General features: G+C 36.9%; 1 protein-coding gene across 30 annotated transcripts in view; it reads left to right on the top strand.

Annotated features, from left to right (window-relative positions):
- The window catches only part of LOC135101301 (circumsporozoite protein-like), a 233,329-nt gene that overhangs the window by 46,172 nt on the left and 164,657 nt on the right, over positions 1 to 22,500 (top strand). For 25 of the 30 annotated variants that reach the window (XM_064005087.1, XM_064005084.1, XM_064005083.1 and 22 more), the window contains one exon: positions 4,752 to 4,805. In XM_064005087.1, coding sequence (XP_063861157.1) covers positions 4,752 to 4,805 — 54 coding nt within the window. Of the gene's footprint in view, positions 1 to 4,751; positions 4,810 to 22,500 lie in introns of all 30 variants that reach the window. The other 5 variants (XM_064005076.1, XM_064005089.1, XM_064005094.1 and 2 more) reach the window with 1 other exon arrangement.

The following is a 22,500-nucleotide window of genomic DNA, read 5'->3' as shown; positions in this document are numbered from 1 at the left end:
TATAACAATTACTGTAAGCGAAGAAAATGCATACATAGTGACCTAACTATATTTTTTCTCTAATTGTCTCGTATTTACGGTATGCCATTTTTTAGGCACAATACGTAGTTGTCATTGATTTCCTAAAACTACTAAATATAGTCGTAAATATTGTTCCACTCGCAATGTTACATCACACACACACACACACACACACACACACACACACACACACACACACACACACACACACACACACACACACACACACACACACACACACACACACACACACACACACACACACACACACACACACACACACACACACACACACACACACACACACACACGCGCGCGCGCGCAACATTAATACAAATAGATGTACTGCAACAAAGCAACAGAGATTGGGATGCTCTTTCTTACAGAACATTATAGTGAAGATGTGAGGCAGAGATAAACAGACAGACGCAGACAGACAGATTGATTTAAAACACTTAGTAACATGTACTTGTTCTAAGCAATTCTAAGTGACCATTACTTTCCCGTTCATTCCCATTCATTGAAGCATTTCAGTGTTGAGACGCAAAGGTAGTGTAAGTGTTGAGGCAGCGGTGGTAGTGGCCCCTTCACCTCGCAGCGAGGCAGGAAGGGGAGGCGAGGGACACCAGCAGTGACTGGCCTGAAGGCGCCTTGCGTCCCGCCTCCTCTGTGCGACACTCTCCCTAGATTGCCTTCATCCGTCAATCGCAACATGACTTGTGCTCCTCCTCTTCAGTCTCACTTAACTACCACCTTCATATTCTAGACACACTTTACTTTCCCTCCTGGCTTCAGCTCAAGGTTTTCCAAGGTCAGTTGAATTGCTTGTGTTCTCGGACTGATGCTAACGGCGCTAATCCGCGCATGGCTTAGCAGTGGACTGTTGGCTTTTCTCTCATCCTGGTACACGCGGCGATGGTACCAAGGGAATCATTGTCTTGGCGGAGTGTTAGGGAGGGTGAGGCGAGGCATGGCAGGGTATCTCTTGACTGGAAACCTTAAGTAAGGTAATCGAAGCGAAGTCGAACTGGAAGGTTTGCAATAAAATTAGTGTTGCTGCTCAAGCTGAAGGAGGATTGTTAGGATGTTACTTCTTAGAAAATAGCCTTACTTAGTGAAATATAGTAAAGATGGGTAAAAGAGAGAAGGTGAATTCTACTTGAGAGCGAGATATGGTTTGAGAGAGAGAGAGAGAGAGAGAGAGAGAGAGAGAGAGAGAGAGAGAGAGAGAGAGAGAGAGAGAGAGAGAGATTCCTTACAGTGAAAGCTTTAAGTTCAGTGAAATAGCATCATTATTCTTCATTGACACTCTTAAGCTGCAGACGCTAGAAAGAAATCAGTCACAACCCAGAAGACATGATATAGAAAAGTAGATTCAACTGTTTCCATATTTTCTCTTGAATATAAAGAACAGATAATAGATTGACAATAACGAAACGATTTACTCGTAAGAGGCTTTGCTTGGGATGAGAGGAGGTTAGGGAGTCCTGTTCTGGAGTGAAGCCGTAAACACTGGTGATGTAGAACTGAAATAAGAATTTGTCTCATCGTTGTCTCGTCAACAGCATTCAGTAACGTTCCTTTATAAACTTAATGAAATCCCACTCTTGTTTTAATACTAAGTAGGATAAACAGAAGCATAAAGTAGAACCGTGCATCTAAATATTTCAAATAAAAGTGTAGTCTCATACATATTAGTCTAAGTGGACCCAAGTTGAAAGTAACTGATCTGTATGACTGTATAAAGAACTTTTCAGCCAATGATTGTACAGTATCTCTGAAAACTATCTCTAAAGTGTGGCGCGAACTGTGGCATAATGAACAATACGAAACCCGCTGCCTGATCAAGTGTCGGTAAGGTTGGTATGCATGGCTTGACGTGATGCTAAGATGGCTCTCTATTTGTTAGGTCATATGTAATATACGGCAACCATCCTTAGTGTGCAGGGCTACCAATTGTCACTGGCGTCATCACCAAACGTGTCAAATATTATCGTCCATTGTGTCAAAATGCAGAGCTCTTTAAAATAAAGATAATTTGGTAGCTACTGTGCAATATCCACTTGGAGAGAGAAAGGGACAGATACCGTCAAAACATCCATCCCACCACACTCTCAGCTCCGGTTAATGCTCTGCCACCTCGAGCAGCAGCCACGCAGATTTACAGATTGCTGGAAAAAAAAAAAAAAAGGTAATTGTGGTAGCTATACCTTTGTTGTTCCTTCTATAGTGCAGAGCCGCGTGTAGTGACTGTAGTCTCCTGAGTGCCCTAAAGAGGATCCTAGCTATAAATAATTTGGTAAATCTGACGGACACAGTCAAGAAGCTTTTCTCGGATACTGTGTGTTTGTGTGTGTATGTGTGTGTGTGTGTTTGTGTGTATGTATGTATGTGTGTGTGTGTGTGTGTGTGTGTGTGTGTGTGTGTGTGTGTGTGTGTGTGTGTGTGTGTGTGTGTGTGTGTGTGTGTGTGTGTATGTATGTATGTATGTGTGTGTGTGTGTATGTGTGTGTGTGTGTGTGTGTGTGTGTGTGTGTGTGTGTGTGTGTGTGTGTGTGTGTGTGTGTGTGTGTGTGTGTGTGTGTGTGTGTGTGTGTATGTATGTATGTGTGTGTGTGTGTATGTGTGTGTGTGTGTGTGTGTGTGTGTGTGTGTGTGTGTGTGTGTATCTGTCTGTCGGTGAGTCATTCCACGTGCTGGTGGCACCTTCATTAACAACCAAAGGTTCATTGACATAAAATATTATTGCAGAGAAGCAGATCAACATAAAAATGCTCGCACAGTCTGATGGGGCCGAGTCTTACGACCACAGAATACCTCGAACCTGCTATTCTTTATATTGTTAGTTCTGGAGAGAGAGAGAGAGAGAGAGAGAGAGAGAGAGAGAGAGAGAGAGAGAGAGAGAGAGAGAGAGAGAGACGAAGCTGATATGATGGATCAATTAATACGATTATGAGCATCGGATCCCATGAAGGGCGACTAGAGGGCCAGGAGAGGGTAAGGTACTCACACAAGCCCTTATGTAGGGGAAGTACTGGAGGCTTGGTATAAACTCTATGAAACCAGATGTACTGGAGTTTTCATTACAACTGTTTGTTATTATTATTATTATTATTATTATTATTATTATTATTATTATTATTATTATTATTATTATTGTTATTATTATTGTTATTATTTTAGCAGGCCTTAATAGTCAAGGCATTTGATAGTCATTCCTATGCAGAGATAAATGATGGTAGAGAGAGAGAGAGAGAGAGAGAGAGAGAGAGAGAGAGAGAGAGAGAGAGAGAGAGAGAGAGAGAGAGAGAGAGAAAGTGTAAATGAAAGTATATTTGCATAAAAAGTTGATAAGCGGGCTAAATACTCCGAGGGCTCTCGTGTCTCAAGTTTGAGTAGCGAATAAAAAGACCCCTCACCTGGGTGTTCATTAGCATGCCTTCATCAGACGTGTGATTACTCGTGTGTTCAGACGACGGGAGATTGAATTACACGTCGTTAATGCTTTTAATGAGGATATGTATTTATATATTTGTTTATTAGCTGGTCATCTCCAGCCTAACATCTGGAGCTTCATTACATTATGTTCCAGGGAAAATATGAGTAAATCGTGTGAGTCTTGCCGTGGTAGGAAAGACGACCTCCTGCGGGACCTTATCAAAAGAGCGTCTGACACTGGTTTGGTAAGCGACGGGACAAAAAAAAAAAAAATAGGATGCGTTTGGTAATGCGTATATAGGAATATTATTGCCAGCGAAACACTACCTTGGCTTTGCAGTGAGGCTTTTGTATTCAGATGACCGCATGAATTGAAATATGTAGACACAACTATATTAGGCAGGTCCAGTGAAAGGTATCACACTAAATGTATTGCTTCATCCAGACGAGTTAGCAGCACAAGCATGAAGGAGGGTCGATCTCACAGGTGTTTGCTTTTGTTGAGATCCTTACCAAGAAGCGTTCATATCCAGAACCAACAGCAACTACGATATCTGTGTGGTCTGTGGAGCCTTTGTTGTTGTTGTTGTTTTGTTGTGTAAGAGGTTATCCTCGAGGACACATCCTGTGTCCTCGCAGTAACCACACGAAAAGTCATGTATCTTACTAGGAGTGGTCAGAGTGTTGTTGTTGTTGTTGTTGTTGTTGTTATCAGAACCACAAACGGAGGAAGGTGGATGTGTTGTATTACTGAATAACAATAAAGAAAGAAGAATAGATGAGTCAGGCCACCTTGGCGGAGATACTCAAAAGGGACTTTCATGTTTTGTGCCGTGAATACTTTTTATGGCTAGACTGAAGTGGTACTTATTATTTTCTAAGTATATCCTTGCTGTTGTTTTTAGGTTTGTACCGCTGAATGTTGGGAAGCTTTGCATTTAATATTTTTGCTTCTTTTTATTTTCTTATTTGATCTTGTTATATATGTAATTGTGCTTGTTCGTTTTATTTTGTTGCAGCTGTTGTGCATATTTAACATTCTTAGTGTTTCAAGTGTGTTCTGTTTTCAGTGTTGTTTTTCATGTATCCATGTGTTTTTGCTTGGAGGAATTTGACACGTTTTATTTATGACATTTCTTCAGTATTTATTCTTTCCTTTTTTGTTCATGTATGTGTTGTAACTCATGTAGTAAAGGATTTGTGGTGGTTCTGTTTATGATGCTTCATTTTTAGCTCTTTTTAGAATAGTCAAGCTGCATTACTTTTTTATGTGGATGTTTTGATATTTTCAGGAAAGGATGGCAGGTGGTGCCGCGGTGAACACTGCCAACACGTGCAGGAGGAAAGTGAGTACCTGCTTCATTACATCATGTGCACTCTGTTTGGAACTCGCTGTTAAACTTTTTTTTCTCCATGTCAACCGAAACCTGTCACTGTTGCCTGCCTTTCTCCTGTCAGCTTCCCACGAATCTATGAAGGAAAGAAAGGATGTGCTTCCATGGTATCGTGTCAGTAGTATTATCCATTGAAGGATTAGTTTAAACCTTTTTCCAAAGCGTTGTTTTTGTCTCCCATTTTTGTGCCTTCCCAGGGTATATATATGAAAGAAGAAAGAATGTAAATTTAGTCTATAATGTTCATTGCAACATCTTACAGGGAAAAAGTCCTTTGAGGATTAACCGAATCTTTTTCAAAACTATAATTTTTGTATTTCAGTCTTCGTGTGCTTATTTTAGTGTATGCATAGAGAAAAGAAGGATACGAAATCATATATTTTCTATAATGGTGTCATCTTTTTGTTATAAATATTTACTTGGAGATTCAGTTGAAACCTAACAATTGGCTATCATTTTTGCGTTCATTTTTTTTTTTTTCGTATATATCTTTTCTATGTACGAATATGTGAGTGAAGAAAGGAAATATGCAATTACAAAAAACTTTCCACAATAACAGGAATATGCACTTGAGGACTTTTTAGGTAACAAATATCAGATCTTCTAATTTATCCGTTTATTTATCCTTTACTGTGTTTTACCGTTATGTAGATTAATAATATTTTGCATGTTATGATAAAGTGTCCTTGGAAACTGTTACTGTAACACATTTCATTTAGTGTGAATTTGGTTTCCACGTAAAAAAAAAAAAAAATTTCCTTATCTGGAGAAAATATATTTACATTTTCTTTGTTCAATTGGTATTGATATTATTTTTAACTGATTTCCCAGGAAGCGTTACCACCATAATATTTGCGGCCTAACCTAAGGTAACTTTTTATCGTCATAACCTTTGTTGCAGCTTTATTAAGTAAAATCAGAGTTAAACTTGTATAGTTCTATGAAGTGTCCTTATTTGTCTCTGTGTATGTTGATTATCACCTTGAAAAGTCAAGGTGACGTGGGCCTTTATGACAAGAGCTGGCCCACACTATTTGTCTCCCTTTTTTTAGAGGCTCGTCATTGTAGATTTCTGAAAATATTAATTTCATCACGTTTTTTTTTTTTTTTTCTTGTCAGCGAATGAAAGAAAATTTATAGTTTTCTTTATCATTTAGTAAAGTATTAAATATCTTTTGAGGGATTATTCCCCTAGTAGAGTGAGGGGTTTATATTATTGTTACCACACATCTCTACACCTCACTGCCCCCGCCTGGCCCTGGAGGGCGCAACAATGATTTGGCCAGGACCACCTTTTGGTGTCCGCACATAAAAATTTTGATTTCAGTTTCAGAAACATTTTTTGGTTGGTAACTTTTGAAGGCGTATCTTATTTTATGTAATTTCTTCGTCAGACTCACCTTTGCTGTATTTTGCATATTTCAATTTATAGGCATGTGGGCGAAGATTTCTGTCTCGCAACTCTTGCAACTATCACCTCATCACTATAGATTGAGCTCTAGCGCGAAAGTGCGTGAATTATTTGCCATAACTCACTTCTTATATGGGATAGCTAGTCTTGGTTGGCACCATCAGACTCAGCAGTGACTGTAGAACAGAGATGTGTTGTAAAGAACTTGACAAAACAAAAAGAAAATGATGAGTTGAACTGTGAAGATGTTAAAAAAAAAATGTTCATAACATGTTTTACTTATGCCTGCTATTTTCAAATGTTAATCATTGAATTGAATGCAGATAGCAAAACAGAGTCAATATGGGTAGATATTAAGGAATGATCACAGTCAGTAGTAATGGGAGTAGTGTACAAGCCACCGAACAGTACAAGAGAAATTAACACCTCACTGTGGCAGGAATTAAATAGAGCAGGAAGGTACAGTCAGGTATTTGTGGTAGGAGACTTTGATTTTAGGAATATCGACTGGAGCCTGATGGTGGATAACATGGAAGTAGAAGAATTTCTGAAGGTAATTCAGGAAAATTTTTTTAAATACAGTAAAATCCCTGTTATCCGGCATCAACAGGACCGCCGACATGCCGGATACTTGAATAGAAGTGAAATTATGTCCACAGTCACCACCCTACACTCACGCATCTTACCATAACAAAGATCAGCTGATCGCTGTGCCGCGCGTCGCCACCCGTACTGTCACCTCACACTCACCAACACACATTGTGATTGTAATTGTGACTCCTTCTGATCTTTTCAAGCTGAACCACTCGTATAACACTTTGTCCATCATTTCACCACGATGATACTGCAGTGTGTGACGATTTTCCGCTGCCTTTGGGGTGTCGGTAGCTTTCATGTAATCCCACAACTTTTTCGTTTGGGATTTAATGTCATAAATAGTTGATGAGCCCACACCATATTCCACCATTAGTTGCTGTCTGCTTTCATCTCTCTCTAATTGTTGACAAATGTCTACCTTCTGCTTAAGTGCAAGCACAACACGCTTCCTCTTTTCTAGAACTTTAGGCATAATGAAGGTGTCAGGCGATAAACAGTGCACACGCGGGACTGAGTCACTGAGTAAACAGTGCAGTGGGCCGCGGGTGGCGCGAAGCAATGCGCTCTGGTGGCGAGGGACAAAGTATGCCTTGCACGGGAATTTTAATCAATTTTATGAGTACACATTGATTTTTTATTGATTTTAAGGTTCGGGGAAAAAATGTGCCGGATACTTGAAGCTGCCGGATGCTCGAATGCTGGATGAGAGGGATTTTAATGTAGGTAATCATAGAACCCACAAGGGAGAACAGTATTCTAGATATAATTCTTACTAACAGGGAGGAAGCAGTCATATAGGTAGAGGTTGGGGACAGCTAGGTGATAGTGACCATTGGGAAATTAGGTACAAATTAAAATGGAAGAAACTTTTAGAAGCAAAAATACCTCCAAGGAGTTGACTGGCAACGGATGCAGGGTGAGGTCAGGTCAGGAACAGAGTTGAGAGAGATAAGGAAGGATGAGAGAGGTGAGGTGAGGTGTGAAGGTGAATGACAAGAGAAGGGAAGATTTGTCTGTAAGGGGTGGAGGAGAGAGAGATGGGGAGATAGGTATGAGTATGTTGGAGGGTCAAGTCATGCTGAAATGGGAGAGATGAGGTCGAGAAGAGTAGATGAAGAAGTGGAGAGGATGGAACTGGCCGAGATGGGGGGATTAGGTGAAGTAAATGTAGATGAGTTGCATAAATATTTCGTAGATAAATTCCATACATGTCAGTTAGCAAACATCCCGTATAGAGCAATAAGATCACAGAAAAATAACCCTAAATGGATGACTGCTAGGTTAAAACATCATATAGGGCAGAAGAGAAGTATATATAAGAGATTAAGGGCAGGTGAAGATGTTTTAAGGTCATAATATAATGAATTAGTTGAAACAATCAGGAGGTCAACAAGGGTAATTATGAATTAAAGGTAGCCAGCCAGGCAAAGACGAACCCCAAGGGATTTTATCAGGTATACAGGAAGAAATTAATAAGGATACTATAGGTCTATTAAAGGCAGCAGATGGGGAGCTGCTTAGTTCTGGGAGGAGTTTAGTAAAATTCTGAATGAGTATTTTTTAACTGTCTTCACCCAGGAAAACATGCAGGATATGCCAAATAGTGAACAGATGTTTAGAGCAGATGAGAATGAGAAGCTAGCAGATATTTCCATAACTAAGGAGATCATGGAACAGAAGATAGATAGGCTAAAAAGTTCAAGGCACCAGGACCAGATGAAATATATCCCAGAGTACTTAAGAAATGCAAAGAGGTTATTAGTGAGCTGTTAGTCTCTCTCTTTAGGAAATCATTTGAGTCAGGTGAGGTACCAGTAATGTGGAGGCAGGCTAATGTAGTACCCTTCTTTAAGAAAAGAGATAAAACTTTAGCATCTAATTATAGACCTGTCAGCTTAACTCCAGTTGTGAGTAAAATATTGGAGTCAATAATAGCGAGGAACATTAGGGAGCATTTAGACAAACATAACTTGATAAATCAGTCACAGCATGAATTCACAAAGGAGAAGTCTTGCCTGATGAACTTGTTAAGTTTTTACAGTAAAGTGTACGAGGCAGTAGATAATGGTGATAGTTATGATATCTTATATCTGGACTTTAGTAAAGCTTCTGACAAGGTACCCCCATCAGAGGCTCCTGAGAAAGGTTAGGGCACACGGGATAGATGGGAAGGTGTTAGGATGTATAAGGTCATGGCTAAGCGACAGGTGACAAAGAGTTGTAATAAACGGCTCTAAATCTAGGTGGTGCCTTGTAATTAGTGGGGTGCCACAGGGATCAGTATTAGGGTCATTGTTGTTTTTAATATATATCAATGACTTGGATATTGGAATTAGTAGTGATGTTAGTAAATTTGCAGATGACACAAAGATAGATTAATTAGGTCAGAATCGGATGGCATCACCTTGCAGGCAGATTTAGAGAAGATGAATGAATGGACGGACAGATGGCAAATGCAGTTTAATATCAACAAATGCAAAGTACTTAGGGTAGGTAGAGGAAACCCACACAGTAGATACACAATGTTTTAAACAACGAAACTCTGGTAGGTACAGGGTACGAGAAAGATTTAGGAGTTATAGTTAGTTCTGAACTCTGTCTAGGAAAGCAATGCATAGAGGCCAGAAATGGCAAATAGTGTATTAGAATTCATTTTTAGGAGTGATAAAAGAAGATGGCCTGAAGTAATATTAAAGTTATATTTGGTGCTGGTCAGATCTCGTCAAGGCTACACTGTGCAGTTTTGGTCCCCACATTACAGGAAAGATATAGGTCTATTAGAATCAGTACAGAGGAGAATGACTTAAAGGATACAGGGGATGAGGAGCATTCCTTATGAGGCAAGATTAAAGCTGTTAAATTTGCATTCTTTAGAGAGATGTAGGCGAAGTGGGGACCTGATTGAAGTCTTTAAGTGGTATAAGGGTTATAACAAGGTGTATGTAAGCAAAATTCTTAGGATCAATAACCAGGATAGAACAAGTAATAATGGGTTCAAGCTTGAAAATTTTTCTAAAAAAGGTTCTCAAATAGAGTGGGAGATGAGTGGAATGGACTCAGTAATCTTGTTGTTTGTACTAAGACATTAGGGAGCTTTAAGAGAAGATTAGACAAGTTTATGAATGGGGATGATAGGTGGAAATAGATAGGTATATTTCATACAAGGACTGCCACGTGTAAGCCTGGCCACTTCATGTGGTGTTCCTTATTTCTTATGTTCTTATGTTCTTATGTACTGAAATATATTATTACTTTAAGTGAAAAAACTCTCGGGAATAGGATAGCTTGATCAGAATGCAGATAAAGCTCAACATATTGAAAACACAGAGTCATTTATAGCATTGTGTCACTCACTGCAACCTGCACAGCGGCTCGACACTATGCGTGGCACGTGCAGCCGGGCTTCGTTTGACAACGTCTGTGACGCATCCAAAAATTAGAACCAGCCGCTGGAGGAAGGTCTTTTAAGTTGTTAAGCAACTTAAAACACCTATTACCTAGTTATCTATTTTTTGTGAAGTCAAACTTCCTATTGTCATTTTTAAAAAAATCAAACTTTTGTCTCCAAATAATCTTGCGCATTTCATCGCATGCATTGTTATTATTTATTTATTTTCTTCTCATGCAAAACCTCACTTTGTATGATCTTTAAGTTCTCTTCACTATATTATCTTAGGTATATTATTCCATTCAAAAATTGCAATTGATGCATAATTTATATACTATACAAAAATATTAAATTAATAAATTATCAAAAATAAAAAACACAAACACTAATTTGATAATGTAATTACATATTCATATTTGCGTCCTCTTTTATAAATCATCCACAGTAATGTTTTTCTTGGTGCCTCATCCTCTCAGAATCCTCGCACTCACATCACACTCTCATCGTGCTTACCTCTCTGCATCTCAAACACATTCCTTGCAAGGTTAGCATTCCTGTGAAGGTTATGCATGTCCATGTACGCCTGTATGTACGTATCTGTGTATTGTTGCTGCTATTCATTGTCGTCTTGTTCTTGTTCTTCTCGACATTCTTCTTCTTTGTGTTGTTGTTCATGTTGCTAATTTGTTGTTGTTGCTCCTGCAGTTTTTTCTCTATGCTGGTGTAATCTGGTATGTTTTCTTTCTTTTATTTGATATGAACAATATTTTGATTTCATTAGAAGTAAAAATGCAACTTTTTTTTTCATATCACAGTAATGCCTTATATTTTCTTTTGCTCTCTCTCTCTCTCTCTCTCTCTCTCTCTCTCTCTCTCTCTCTCTCTCTCTCTCTCTCTCTCTCTCTCTCTCTCTCTCTCTCTCTCTCTCTCTCTCTCTCTCTCTCTCTCTCTCTATATATATATATATATAGAGAGAGAGAGAGAGAGAGAGAGAGAGAGAGAGAGAGAGAGAGAGAGAGAGAGAGAGAGAGATGATGATCAAATAAAAGAAAGAAAACATACCAGATTACACCAGCGTAGAGAAAAAACTGCAGGAGCAACAACAACAAATTAGCAACATGAACAACAACACAAAGAAGAAAAATGAGGAGAAGAACAAGAATAAGAAGAATAAGAAGAGCAGCAACAGTAACTGCAATAACAACAACAATAGCATCATCAACAACAATAACAACAAAGGGAATAAATCTCTTTGTATCCAACAGGAGCAGAAAACATCATGGCTTTACCATCCAAGAGGTCTGGATGTCTCAAGTTACATAAATATTAATATAAAAGAAACATTTTTTTAGAGAAATAGTAAATATAAGCAATTATTCATACAATAAACACAAAAATGGAAATTAATGATTCAAAGTAAATATTATGAAGAGATTAGATAAAAATACAAACAGATGTAGGAGAGAAATTTTAACAACAAAAGCAAAAAATAAGCAATTCAGTTAAGCATAACAAAATAATCAAAGCGTCAGCAAATAAAGAGAGATGTAAATAATAAAGGGGAAATATAAGCATACATTATTATTACTATCATTTTTTTAGTTAACAGTTTTATACAGGAACATCATATCATTTGTGAGAGAGAGAGAGAGAGAGAGAGAGAGAGAGAGAGAGAGAGAGAGAGAGAGAGAGAGAGAGAGAGAGCATCACAGTGTTCATTCACCTTGCATATTAATGAAGAGCTCAAGGGCATGATGGTGGATTACAGGGAGAGAAGTGAGGGAGAACAAGGGTGAGAGGAGAGAGAGAAGAGGAGAGAGAGGGAGAGGCAGGCTGAGGACAGAGTGAGTGCAGGGTGTGGAGAGATGGGGAAGAGTAAGTGAGAAATAAGGTGAGAGCAGCATATATGAGAGAGAGAGAGAGAGAGAGAGAGAGAGAGAGAGAGAGAGAGAGAGAGAGAGAGAGAGAGAGAGAGAGAGAGAGGCAGGGGGTGATGGTTACTATGAAGACAACGGAAAAAGAATGAATGAAAAAATAGAGTGAGGAAAGAGTGAGGGAAGGTGAGAGGAACATCAAGGTGTAGAGACAAAGGGTGAGGGAAGGCACGGGAGATCAGGAAGACTGATGCAAATGAAAAACAGGAAAGGAAAAGTAAAAAGAGGGAGGTAAGACTCTTGTTTAAGTCATGCTGATACAGTTTGGTCTGGCTGGACAAAGCCTGTGATAACTTGTACTGTACAGAAAATGAACGAGTCAGGCATGACTTTTCCTCCTTTATTTCAACTAGACGGCACCACTGCTATCACATCTATTTCTAAAGCTGAACTCTTCATCCAGACCTGTGCTAAAAACTCTACCTTGGACGATTCTGGACTTGTTCCTCGCTCTCCTCCACCCTCTGACTACTTCATTCTACCTGTTAAAATTCTTCACAATGATGTTTTCCATGCCCTCACTGGCCTAACCCTGGGAAGGCTTATGGACTTGATGGGGTCCCTCCTATTGTTCTCCAAAACTGTGCCTCTGTGCACAGTTTCACCTTACCTAGTCAAACTCTTTTAGCTCTGTCTGTCAACATCTACTTTTCCTTCTTGTTGGAAGTTCGCCTATATTCAGCCTGTTCTTAAAAAGGGTGACTGTTCTAATCCCACAAACTACCGTCCTATTGCTTTAATTTCCTGCCTATCTAAGATTTTTTAATCTATCCTCAACAGGAAGATTCTTAAACATCTATCACTTCACAACCTTCTTTCTGATCACCAGTATGGGTTCCGTCAAAGCCACTCTACTGGTGATCTTTTAGCTTTCCTTACTGAGTGGTGGTCATCCTCTTTTAGAGATTTTGGTAAAACTTTTGCTGTTGCCTTGGAGATATCAAAAGCTTTTGACAGAGTCTGGCACAAACCCTTGATTTCCAAACTACTGTCCTACAGCTTCTATCCTTCTCTCTGCAATTTAATATCAATAAATGCAAAGTACTTAGCGTAGGTAGAGGAAAGCCACACTGTAGGTACACATTAAACAACCAAACTCTGGTAGATACAGGGTACGAGAAAGATTTAGGAGTTATAGTTAGCTCTGAACTCCATCTAGAAAAACAATGCATAGAAACCAGAAACAGGCCAAATAGGGTACTAGGATTCATTTTTAGGAGTGTTAAAAGTAGAAGGCCAGAAGTAATATTAAAGTTATACTTGGCGCTGGTCAGACCTCATCTAGACTACGCTATGCAGTTCTGATCCCCACATTACAGGAAAGATATAGGTCTATTAGAATCAGTGCAGAGGAGAATGACTAAAAGAATACAGGGGATGAGGAGTATTCCTTACTAGGCGAGATTGAAGTTGTTAAATTTGCATTCTTTAAAGAGATGTAGGTTAAGAGGGGACCTGATAGAAGTCTTTAAGTGGTATAAGAGTTATAACAAGGGGGATGTAAGCAAAATTCTTTAGATCAGCAACAAGGGGAGAACAAGAAATAACAGGTTCAAGCTTGAAAAATTTAGGTTTAGGAAGGAGACAGGAAAAAATTGGTTCTCAAATAGAGTGATAGATGAGTGGAATGTACTCAGTAATCATATTGTTAGTGCTAGGACATCAGAGAGCATTAAGACAGGATTAGACAGATATCTGGATGGGGATAATAGATGAAAATAGGTAGGTATATTTCATACAGGGATTGCCATGTGTAAGCCTGGTCGCTTCTTGCAACTTCCCTTATTTTTTATGTTCTTATGTTCTCTGTAACTTCATCATCACCTGGTATTGTTCAGTGCCTTGAAAATTCAATTCCTCCATCTATCAACTCGACACAACCTTCCAGACAACTATCCCCTCTTCTTCAATGACACTCAACAGTCCCCCTCTTCTACACTGAACATCCTCGGTCTGTCTTTTACTTATAATCTGAACTGGAAACTTCACATCTCATCTCTAGCTAAAACAGCTTGAATGAAGTTAGTTGTTCTGAGATGTTTCTGCCAGTTTTTCTCACCCCCTCCAGCTGCTAATTGTACAAGGGCCTTATCCGTCCATGTATGGAGTATGCTTCACATGTCTGGGGGGTTCCACTCATACCGCTCTTCTAGATAGGATGGAATCAAAAACTTTTCTTCTCATCAACTCCTCTCCTCTAACTGACTGTCTTTAGCCTTTCTCTCATCACCACAATGTTGCATCTCTAGCTGTCTTCCACCGCTATTTTCATGCTAACTGCTCTTCTGATTTTGGTAACTGCATGCCTCCCTCCTCCCATGGCCTCACTGCACAAGACTTTCTTCTTTCTCTCACCCCTATTCTGTCCACTTCTCTAATGCAAGAGTTAACCAGTATTCTCAATCATTCATCCCTTTCTCTGGTAAACTCTGGAACACCCTGCCTACTTCTGTATTTCCACCTTCCTATGACTTGAATTTCTTCAAGAGGAAGGTTTCAAGACACTTATCCTTCAAATTTTTACTACTGCTTTTAGACCCTTTTCTGGGACTGGGATCTCAGTTTTTTTTTTTTCTTGCCCTTGGGCAGTGTCCCTCCTACATTAGAAAAAAAAACAATATGATATAGAACAAAATTATGATATATATATATATATATATATATATATATATATATATATATATATATATATATATATATATATATATATATATATATATATATATATATATATATATATATAACCCACTTAGGCTTTTTTTTATGCCAACCCTGAGTCAGGATGATCACCATGACCAGAATTATTTTTAGTTGGTGTTGACTGTTGTGCCACTACACTTATTGAACACCATTTGCTCCTATCGAAGAAAACTTAATATAAGATTATCGATTATGAACTGATGCAAAGAGTTTTCTTTTCTAACTTGCCTCGATATATAGAATTGTTAAAATTTTCTAAAGTTACAAAATTTACTGAGGCCTGTAATATTTTCAACTCTTTTGGGGGGGATATTTAAAAATTCTAACATAGATACGTTGAAATGTAATGTATTGACAATTTTTTTCAAGTCACATAAATTTTTTTCAAGTCACATATTTTAAGAGTTTCAACATACGTTAAAGTGAAATATACCAGTCATTTGGTTACTTTATGCAACAAACAATTGTAATAAAAAAATCAAACTGGCATCATCCAACTAGGTTGACTTTAGAAAACAGATTGAGAAGAATTTATAAGTAAATGCCTTTGGTTGATTGACAGTCATTGACCTCTCATTAATTACAAGGAAGGGAATGATTCTTTTTTTATTTTACTGATCATGGTGAGTGATAATAGAAAAGTTTGGCTTAATATAAATGTATTCATGTGTTTTCTCGTTGCCATGATAAGTTAATTTGTTAATTGCTTCAGTCTCTCTCTCTCTCTCTCTCTCTCTCTCTCTCTCTCTCTCTCTCTCTCTCTCTCTCTCTCTCTCTCTCTCTCTCTCTCTCTCTCTCTCTCTCTCTCTCTCTCTCTCTCTCTCTCTCTCTCTCTCTCTCTCTCTCTCTCTCTCTCTCTCTCTCTCTCTCAAAATTCCATCATATTCATCACTTTATTGCTGCTCCCTCCATCTTACTCAGAGGGCGCAGGGTGAGGTGGCGAGCAGGGCGCCAGAGAGCAAAGAAAGATATGAAGACAGGAAATTAGGTTTGGAAAAGACAGTGGTGGGTCGGCGAGCGGCGGGTTATGCGGCGATGTGAAGGGAAGAGCCGTGTGTGGAAGGCGTCAGTGAGGAGGCTACTTGGCCGCTCGTAATTTAAGTCTGAGTTGTGAGAAGCAGTGAACTGAGAAATAGGAGCAGTGTAGGGAGGAGTGAATGAATAATTCAAGATGCACAGTAAGGAAAGGGGAAGAATGTGTAGGGCTAGAAGGGGAAGAAGGAAGAGGCTTAGATTAAAGAGTAAAGATGAGGCATCTTCTTTTCATTATTTATGGATTATCGCTGTTATGGCGAGTAAAAAGAAAATATATAGGAAATAACTTATTGGTGATCAGTAACATTAGTAACACGTTTACTTAAATTAAACCTCCACATGCTTCTTTCTTTTATATTGGCATCTGTTGAGGGTGGTTAGGAGCGATCACACTTCAGTCTGGGAGGCGAGGAGCCAGCATTTTTACCTAACTTATAGCCCCTCTTTGTTGTAAGGTGCCTGGAGACGCAAATTGTATAAACGTACCTTTTTCTTAAACGCTTATAAAATGTACATTGTAAAAAATAATCTATAAATTTTACAGAAAATTCACTGGCAACAAGGCTGTCGAACTTTTTCTCTAAAATTTACAGTTATCTGTAAACAAAAAATTCCATATAAATAACAGATTTTCTGTAAATTTTAAATGTTTCTGTATTTTTTTCCTTGTAAATTATCACAGGATTTTTTTGTATACCATTTACAGAAATTACTCATCAAAAAAAGGGGAAAATGTATTTCTCAATTTTAGTCTATCTTGCTGGAACAGTACTGGCAAACAGTATTTGTAGTTTACATGAACTTGTGAACAACTTAGCAGTATCAAATTCTTAAGAAATTTGTAGTTAATATCCATAATGTATCAAATTCTTAAGAAATTTCTAGTTAATATCCATATTGTGTACACTTGATGATAGTAGTACAGCACATAGATCCTTCATTATATCAAACTAATCTGGAAAGTCTGGGTTGATAAAAAAAAAAAAAAAGATACATCTAATGACTTGTTGGCATATGACCCTTTTTTTTGTATATGCCAAATTTTCTCTGTACATCAGAAAAAAAGTTTGTATACTTGTGTATGTGTACTACTGTATATGCAGTTAAGACAATACAGTACATACATATCAAATTATGACTTTAGATACAAATGGTAGACATTGCAATGCTGCTGCTCTCACTACACATTACTGTTTACAGTTGCCAGCTGATCACACGCCTGAATGCCTGCTGGCCAACTGAACCATGCACCACATATTAATAAAGTGTATTCAGTATACACTGAGCAACAGTTCAAAAGGTCGACTGACTGGCAGCCAGGCAGGAGTATATTGTTTCCTCCAGATGGTCAGCATGTAAACAAAAGGCACACTGAGAGCAGTGGGCAAGTGGTATACATAAACTTTTTATGACAAACTGAAAAGTTCGCTGTATGCAGAAAAGAGCAGATATCAGAAGAAACCAGTGTTTGAAAGAGCAAATTTGATATATTGAGGTTATATCCTGAATCAACAGCAATGTTTTAATTACAGCAGTAAAATGCTGTAAACTTTCCAATATCCATCCTAGTTATTATCCAAAGGCCCATCCGGAGACTGCAACATCTGGATAGGGATGTAAATGACTGTAAAACATCCGGATAATGACTTACTGTCTGAATAGTGACCCTTACCCTCCAGATAGCAACTCTTACTGTCACGATAGCCAATCAGACACTTGTTTGGATAATGACGAGTCTGGATACCGACAGTCTGGATATTGGAGCGATGGAAATGCGACTATTCAGTACTCGTGACATTTTTTACATTTAATAACAATTTAAGTAAATAAATACTAAAATCATAATTGACTCAGTAGAACATATATTTACTAGGGCACTTTGAGGACTTTTTTTTATGAATATTAAATATTCTTTTCTATATGAACAGATCTTGAGTATATCACACATCTACCTGATTATGTACAAAAATATTTAATTACGTCGGTGGGAAATCACTTCACCTGAACCAAAGTATATGAAAATAAGTTAACTGCTTCCAGTATCTGAAACATTCTTGGGAAAATAAGCAAGGTATTATTTAAACTGTATGTGTTTATGAGAGAAACACAGAAGGAATGCAAGGACTGATATGTGTAAGGAATCTGATAACCAAGCTGAAAAAAAAAAAAAAAATAATAATAATAAGAAAAAAAAGAAAAAAAAAACATCCTTTTAGTTAAAGCACAGCATCAGTAATAATAAACATGGGAACTTGAATCCTGTCCTACTGCCCATGGAAAAATTATAAAGGTGAGACAATTCATAGGAGAAAGATTTTATTTAACACAATGTATCCAACAGCACATCGGGTTAGGGCATGGACAACCTACATTTTCCTCATATTCTCATGTAAAAGATGAACTAGATAAGAGGCCTCAAAATAAAAATGAGGTAAAGGGAGAAATTACCTGAGCACATTTTTAAAACTAAACATACATTAGACAAACTTGCAAAAAATATTTCCACAAAACTACACTATACAATTAAATCAATTACTTGACACTTCATCAAAAGAGCATTCCTAAAAAATAATAAATAAATAAATAAAAATAACAGTGAATCTAAGCATTTCACTACATCACCAAGCATGGAGAGAACTTTACATAATCATCATCATTACACTTCATTAAAAGAGAATTTAAGAAAAAAAAAATCATAATGAACCTAGGCAATTTAACTATACATCAACCAGCATGGAGAGAACTTTACATCATCAGCATCATCATCACCATTATAATCATTACATACACAAATAAAAAAAAGCATTCCAGAAAAAATTTGAACCTAGGTATTTAATTTACATCACCAATCATGGAGAAAACTTGCATTATCATCATCATCACCACCATTATAATCATCATTATACTTGCATGGAGAAAACTTGACATCATCATCATCATCACCTTTATAATCATTACACCATTATTAAGAGCATTCCAGAAAAAAAAAAAAAAAAAAAAAAAAAAATATATATATATATATATATATATATATATATATATATATATATATATATATATATATATATATATATATATATATATATATGTATATATATATATATATATATATATTATATATATATATATATATATATATATATATATATATATATATATATATATATATATATATATATATATATATATATATATATATATATATATATATATATATATATATAATGAACCTAGGCATTTAAGTACATCACCTTTACAGCATCACCATTATAATTGTCATTGACACATCATTAAAAAAAAGAGCATTATTTAAGTACATCACCAAGACTGGAAGAGAAGTTTTATCCACTTGTGTATCACAATTCTAGTTTCCTCCCCTCTAGTGGCTGACAGCATCTGCAATAGTTAAGATAATGAAAACATGATACAAAAGTTGCATTGTTGTCTTCAGTCTTGAACGCACAATACAAGTACTTCATATAAACAGTAAGGTATATACTACAGGGCAAATTGTTTATTTCTACTGAAGTCAGTGGTAATAAATAAATTAAATAAATGATGGCCCACTAAGTTTCCAAATAGGGATGACCAGCCCCTTTTTTCCAGGCACAAGCACATTAAAGCAATCTAACCGTCATAACACACTCATAGCATCTCTAATAAAATTAGTAATCAAACAAATTAATTATTTGTGAGGTAAAATTAAATGGTAAATAAGACACTGTAATACATGTGACTTCCTGGAAGCTTATTTTTCACTTAACAAAAACCCAATATAAGTGTTCCAAGATTTCTTAAAAGAAAATAATGATGATTAATCTCCATAATGATAAAGCAATGTTTTCATAAGTAATAAACATTACCTGGTGGGATTTAGCTCCTCCAGTCTACATCAGCAATACCATTAATCAGGGACAGGACCTTCGGATGGACTTCAGAGTGCCTTTTTGCAATGTTTTTTTTTACTTCTATCTTGCTCCCCCCATTTGGGATTGATACCAGCAAAACATCTGTAGTGATGGAAGGTAATGTACTATGGAGGTACACTGGAGGTGTTCTGGACAGATTTATCTATATGTTTATATATATATATATATATATATATATATATATATATATATATATATATATATATATATATATATAATATATATATATATATATATATATATATATATATATATATATATATATATATATATATGTATATATATGAATTACCTTTGAATGAACTCGAGTGTTGATGCAGAATCCATGGGGTACCTTATATTAAAGTTGTAATAGGAGGCCAACAGCATAGCTAGGCCAGTGGTAAATGTGGCAATATGCTCAGTGACAACAACACCATCAATTGACAGCATATATCTTGTTGTAGTAAACCTTGATTCTCCTGAAAGTATTAAAAATAAATAAATAAATAAAAATAACATAGCCACCTGGTCAGGATTTCATGACTTGTCTCTAGCATCTTCACCCCTTTCTCACCAATCAATGCTTGTGGCAGAACTGCAGTAGATATTTTACCTCCTCTTCCTAAAGCTTTTTCCACAAAAGACCAGGTAATAATAATGGTAACATAATTTTTATGGACCACAAGATACTTCTCTCTCATAATTTTTATAACAAATACCCACACATCCCCTTCCTGTTTATTAAGCACAAAGGAACCAATTAATAACTTTATCAAAGGTAAAATGATAAGAAAATTACAATTATTTACACTGCTCCTGGTTGTAATATTACACCTCCTTTGGTTACATATGTATATAAATGATAAGCTAGTCCCTTCCAAGTCATAAATGTCATTTCTTGTTGTACTGGATACCTCCTAACTTGGTGACAAGTCATCACAGAGGTCTGAATTTGATGAGTAGACCATTTCAGATGGCAAGTCCTTAACTGTTTGATATGTGTGATGCCTACTTATGTGTGATTTAAATGTGGTTGTCTTTGAGAACATTTTGGAGCACTGATTAAAGGGGCACTGAATCCTGGTGCCATCATCAATGTGCTGTCTCAAATGCTTTAATAAATCCTTCATTTTTATCATAAACTTGTTGGCACAAAAGAGTTTTACACTGTAATTTAAAATGGAGACTTAAGATCAACAATTTTTCTTCACTTTTTGACCTACATTCTTGATGGTCTTGGTATATATGAACCTTTAGCCCTGCATATGATGAAAGTGTCCATTTGGAATCCCTTAATGGGCATTTGATAACTCTTCTGTATTGATTTAAATGCAACAGGCAATGATTTACACAATTTTTCACTGACCTTGATACATGATTACAGAGAGGACATGAAGACTCTGAATCCATGACACAAAAGTAATTACTAAAAAATCATTAGTACTTAACTGTGCTTGCCCTTCAGGTATTCAGAGATTATTACAACACTTAAGAAACATACTTTTTTTCTAAAAGTGGTAGTGGACTCATGGAACAAACTCCACTACATTTTCACTCATTCATCAGTTTTCCACTCATCTGTGCCCACCAGCCGGATGTAACAGATTACCACTTAACCTAGGTAATCAACCTAACAAACTAATGAAACTAACCATCATAACCAAACCAAACCAAATTAGACTGACCTAACTAACCTAACCAAGCCAAACCAGCATAATTTAACATAGGTATATAATCAAACTAACCAAACTAAGAGTGCAGATGAGTTTAGTTAATTATTTAATTTACCAATGACTTCATGCATAAACATAATTTATATTAGGTAGGTAAAAAAAATGTATACATCATGCACAAATAAACACACTTAATAATGACATGGCTTACAAGCTGAGATTAACCAACCATTGAATTGTCACTTACATGCGAGAGAGGAGACCAGGAATGTTGTTGGATGGAAGGCCTTTAGGCCTTAGGACCTTAGGAGGTAGGTAGGTAGAATACTGGCTAGCTGTGCCCTTGGTGATGTTTTTGTTGAGGCTGTATAGTTCAGTCTTAACAACAGCGTCAACTTAGCCTCTAGTGTCCCAGAAGTGCAGTAAGCTGACAGTATCAAGCTTGATGAAAGTACAGGCCTGGGTCTCACTCAGTGCAGGATAAAAAAGGTGTAGCTACTGGTCTCGTACTGGCATTTGGCAGGCACCTCGTATTCATAAACAGAAAAATTGGTGGTTCAACAGTTGGAAATCTCGATGTGCATGTAACTACTCCTATGCTTTTATTATTTTTCTCATCATACTTCCTCAAAATTTCATACTACTAAATGTTTGAACTGAGATAACAAAATATATTTCTTACCTTGCATGTCTCCCCAGAGTAGAATATTCCATCTTCTGGTTACTGAAGTTACTAGGTCGAAGTAACCTTGCGTCACCGAAATATTATATAGAACGTTTGAGCTTTTCATTTCATTATGAATAATTTTCATCATCACCTTAAGTGAAAATATTTGTATACGATAAATGCACATCGACATACAAAGGCGCTACATGACAAGTTTTCAGTAACAGTGCCACGTGTCGCAATAAACAATGCACATGACAAATAATATAGAAAAAAAAAAAATCATTTAAAGTATGTTTTTAAGGCTATTGGTATAACAGCAATGAATAAG

Source organism: Scylla paramamosain, chromosome 6 (assembly GCF_035594125.1).
Source record: "Scylla paramamosain isolate STU-SP2022 chromosome 6, ASM3559412v1, whole genome shotgun sequence".
Lineage (NCBI taxonomy): Eukaryota > Metazoa > Arthropoda > Malacostraca > Decapoda > Portunidae > Scylla > Scylla paramamosain.
The sequence above is the reverse complement of the archived record's forward strand: the minus strand, read 5'-3'. Positions and strand labels throughout refer to the sequence as shown.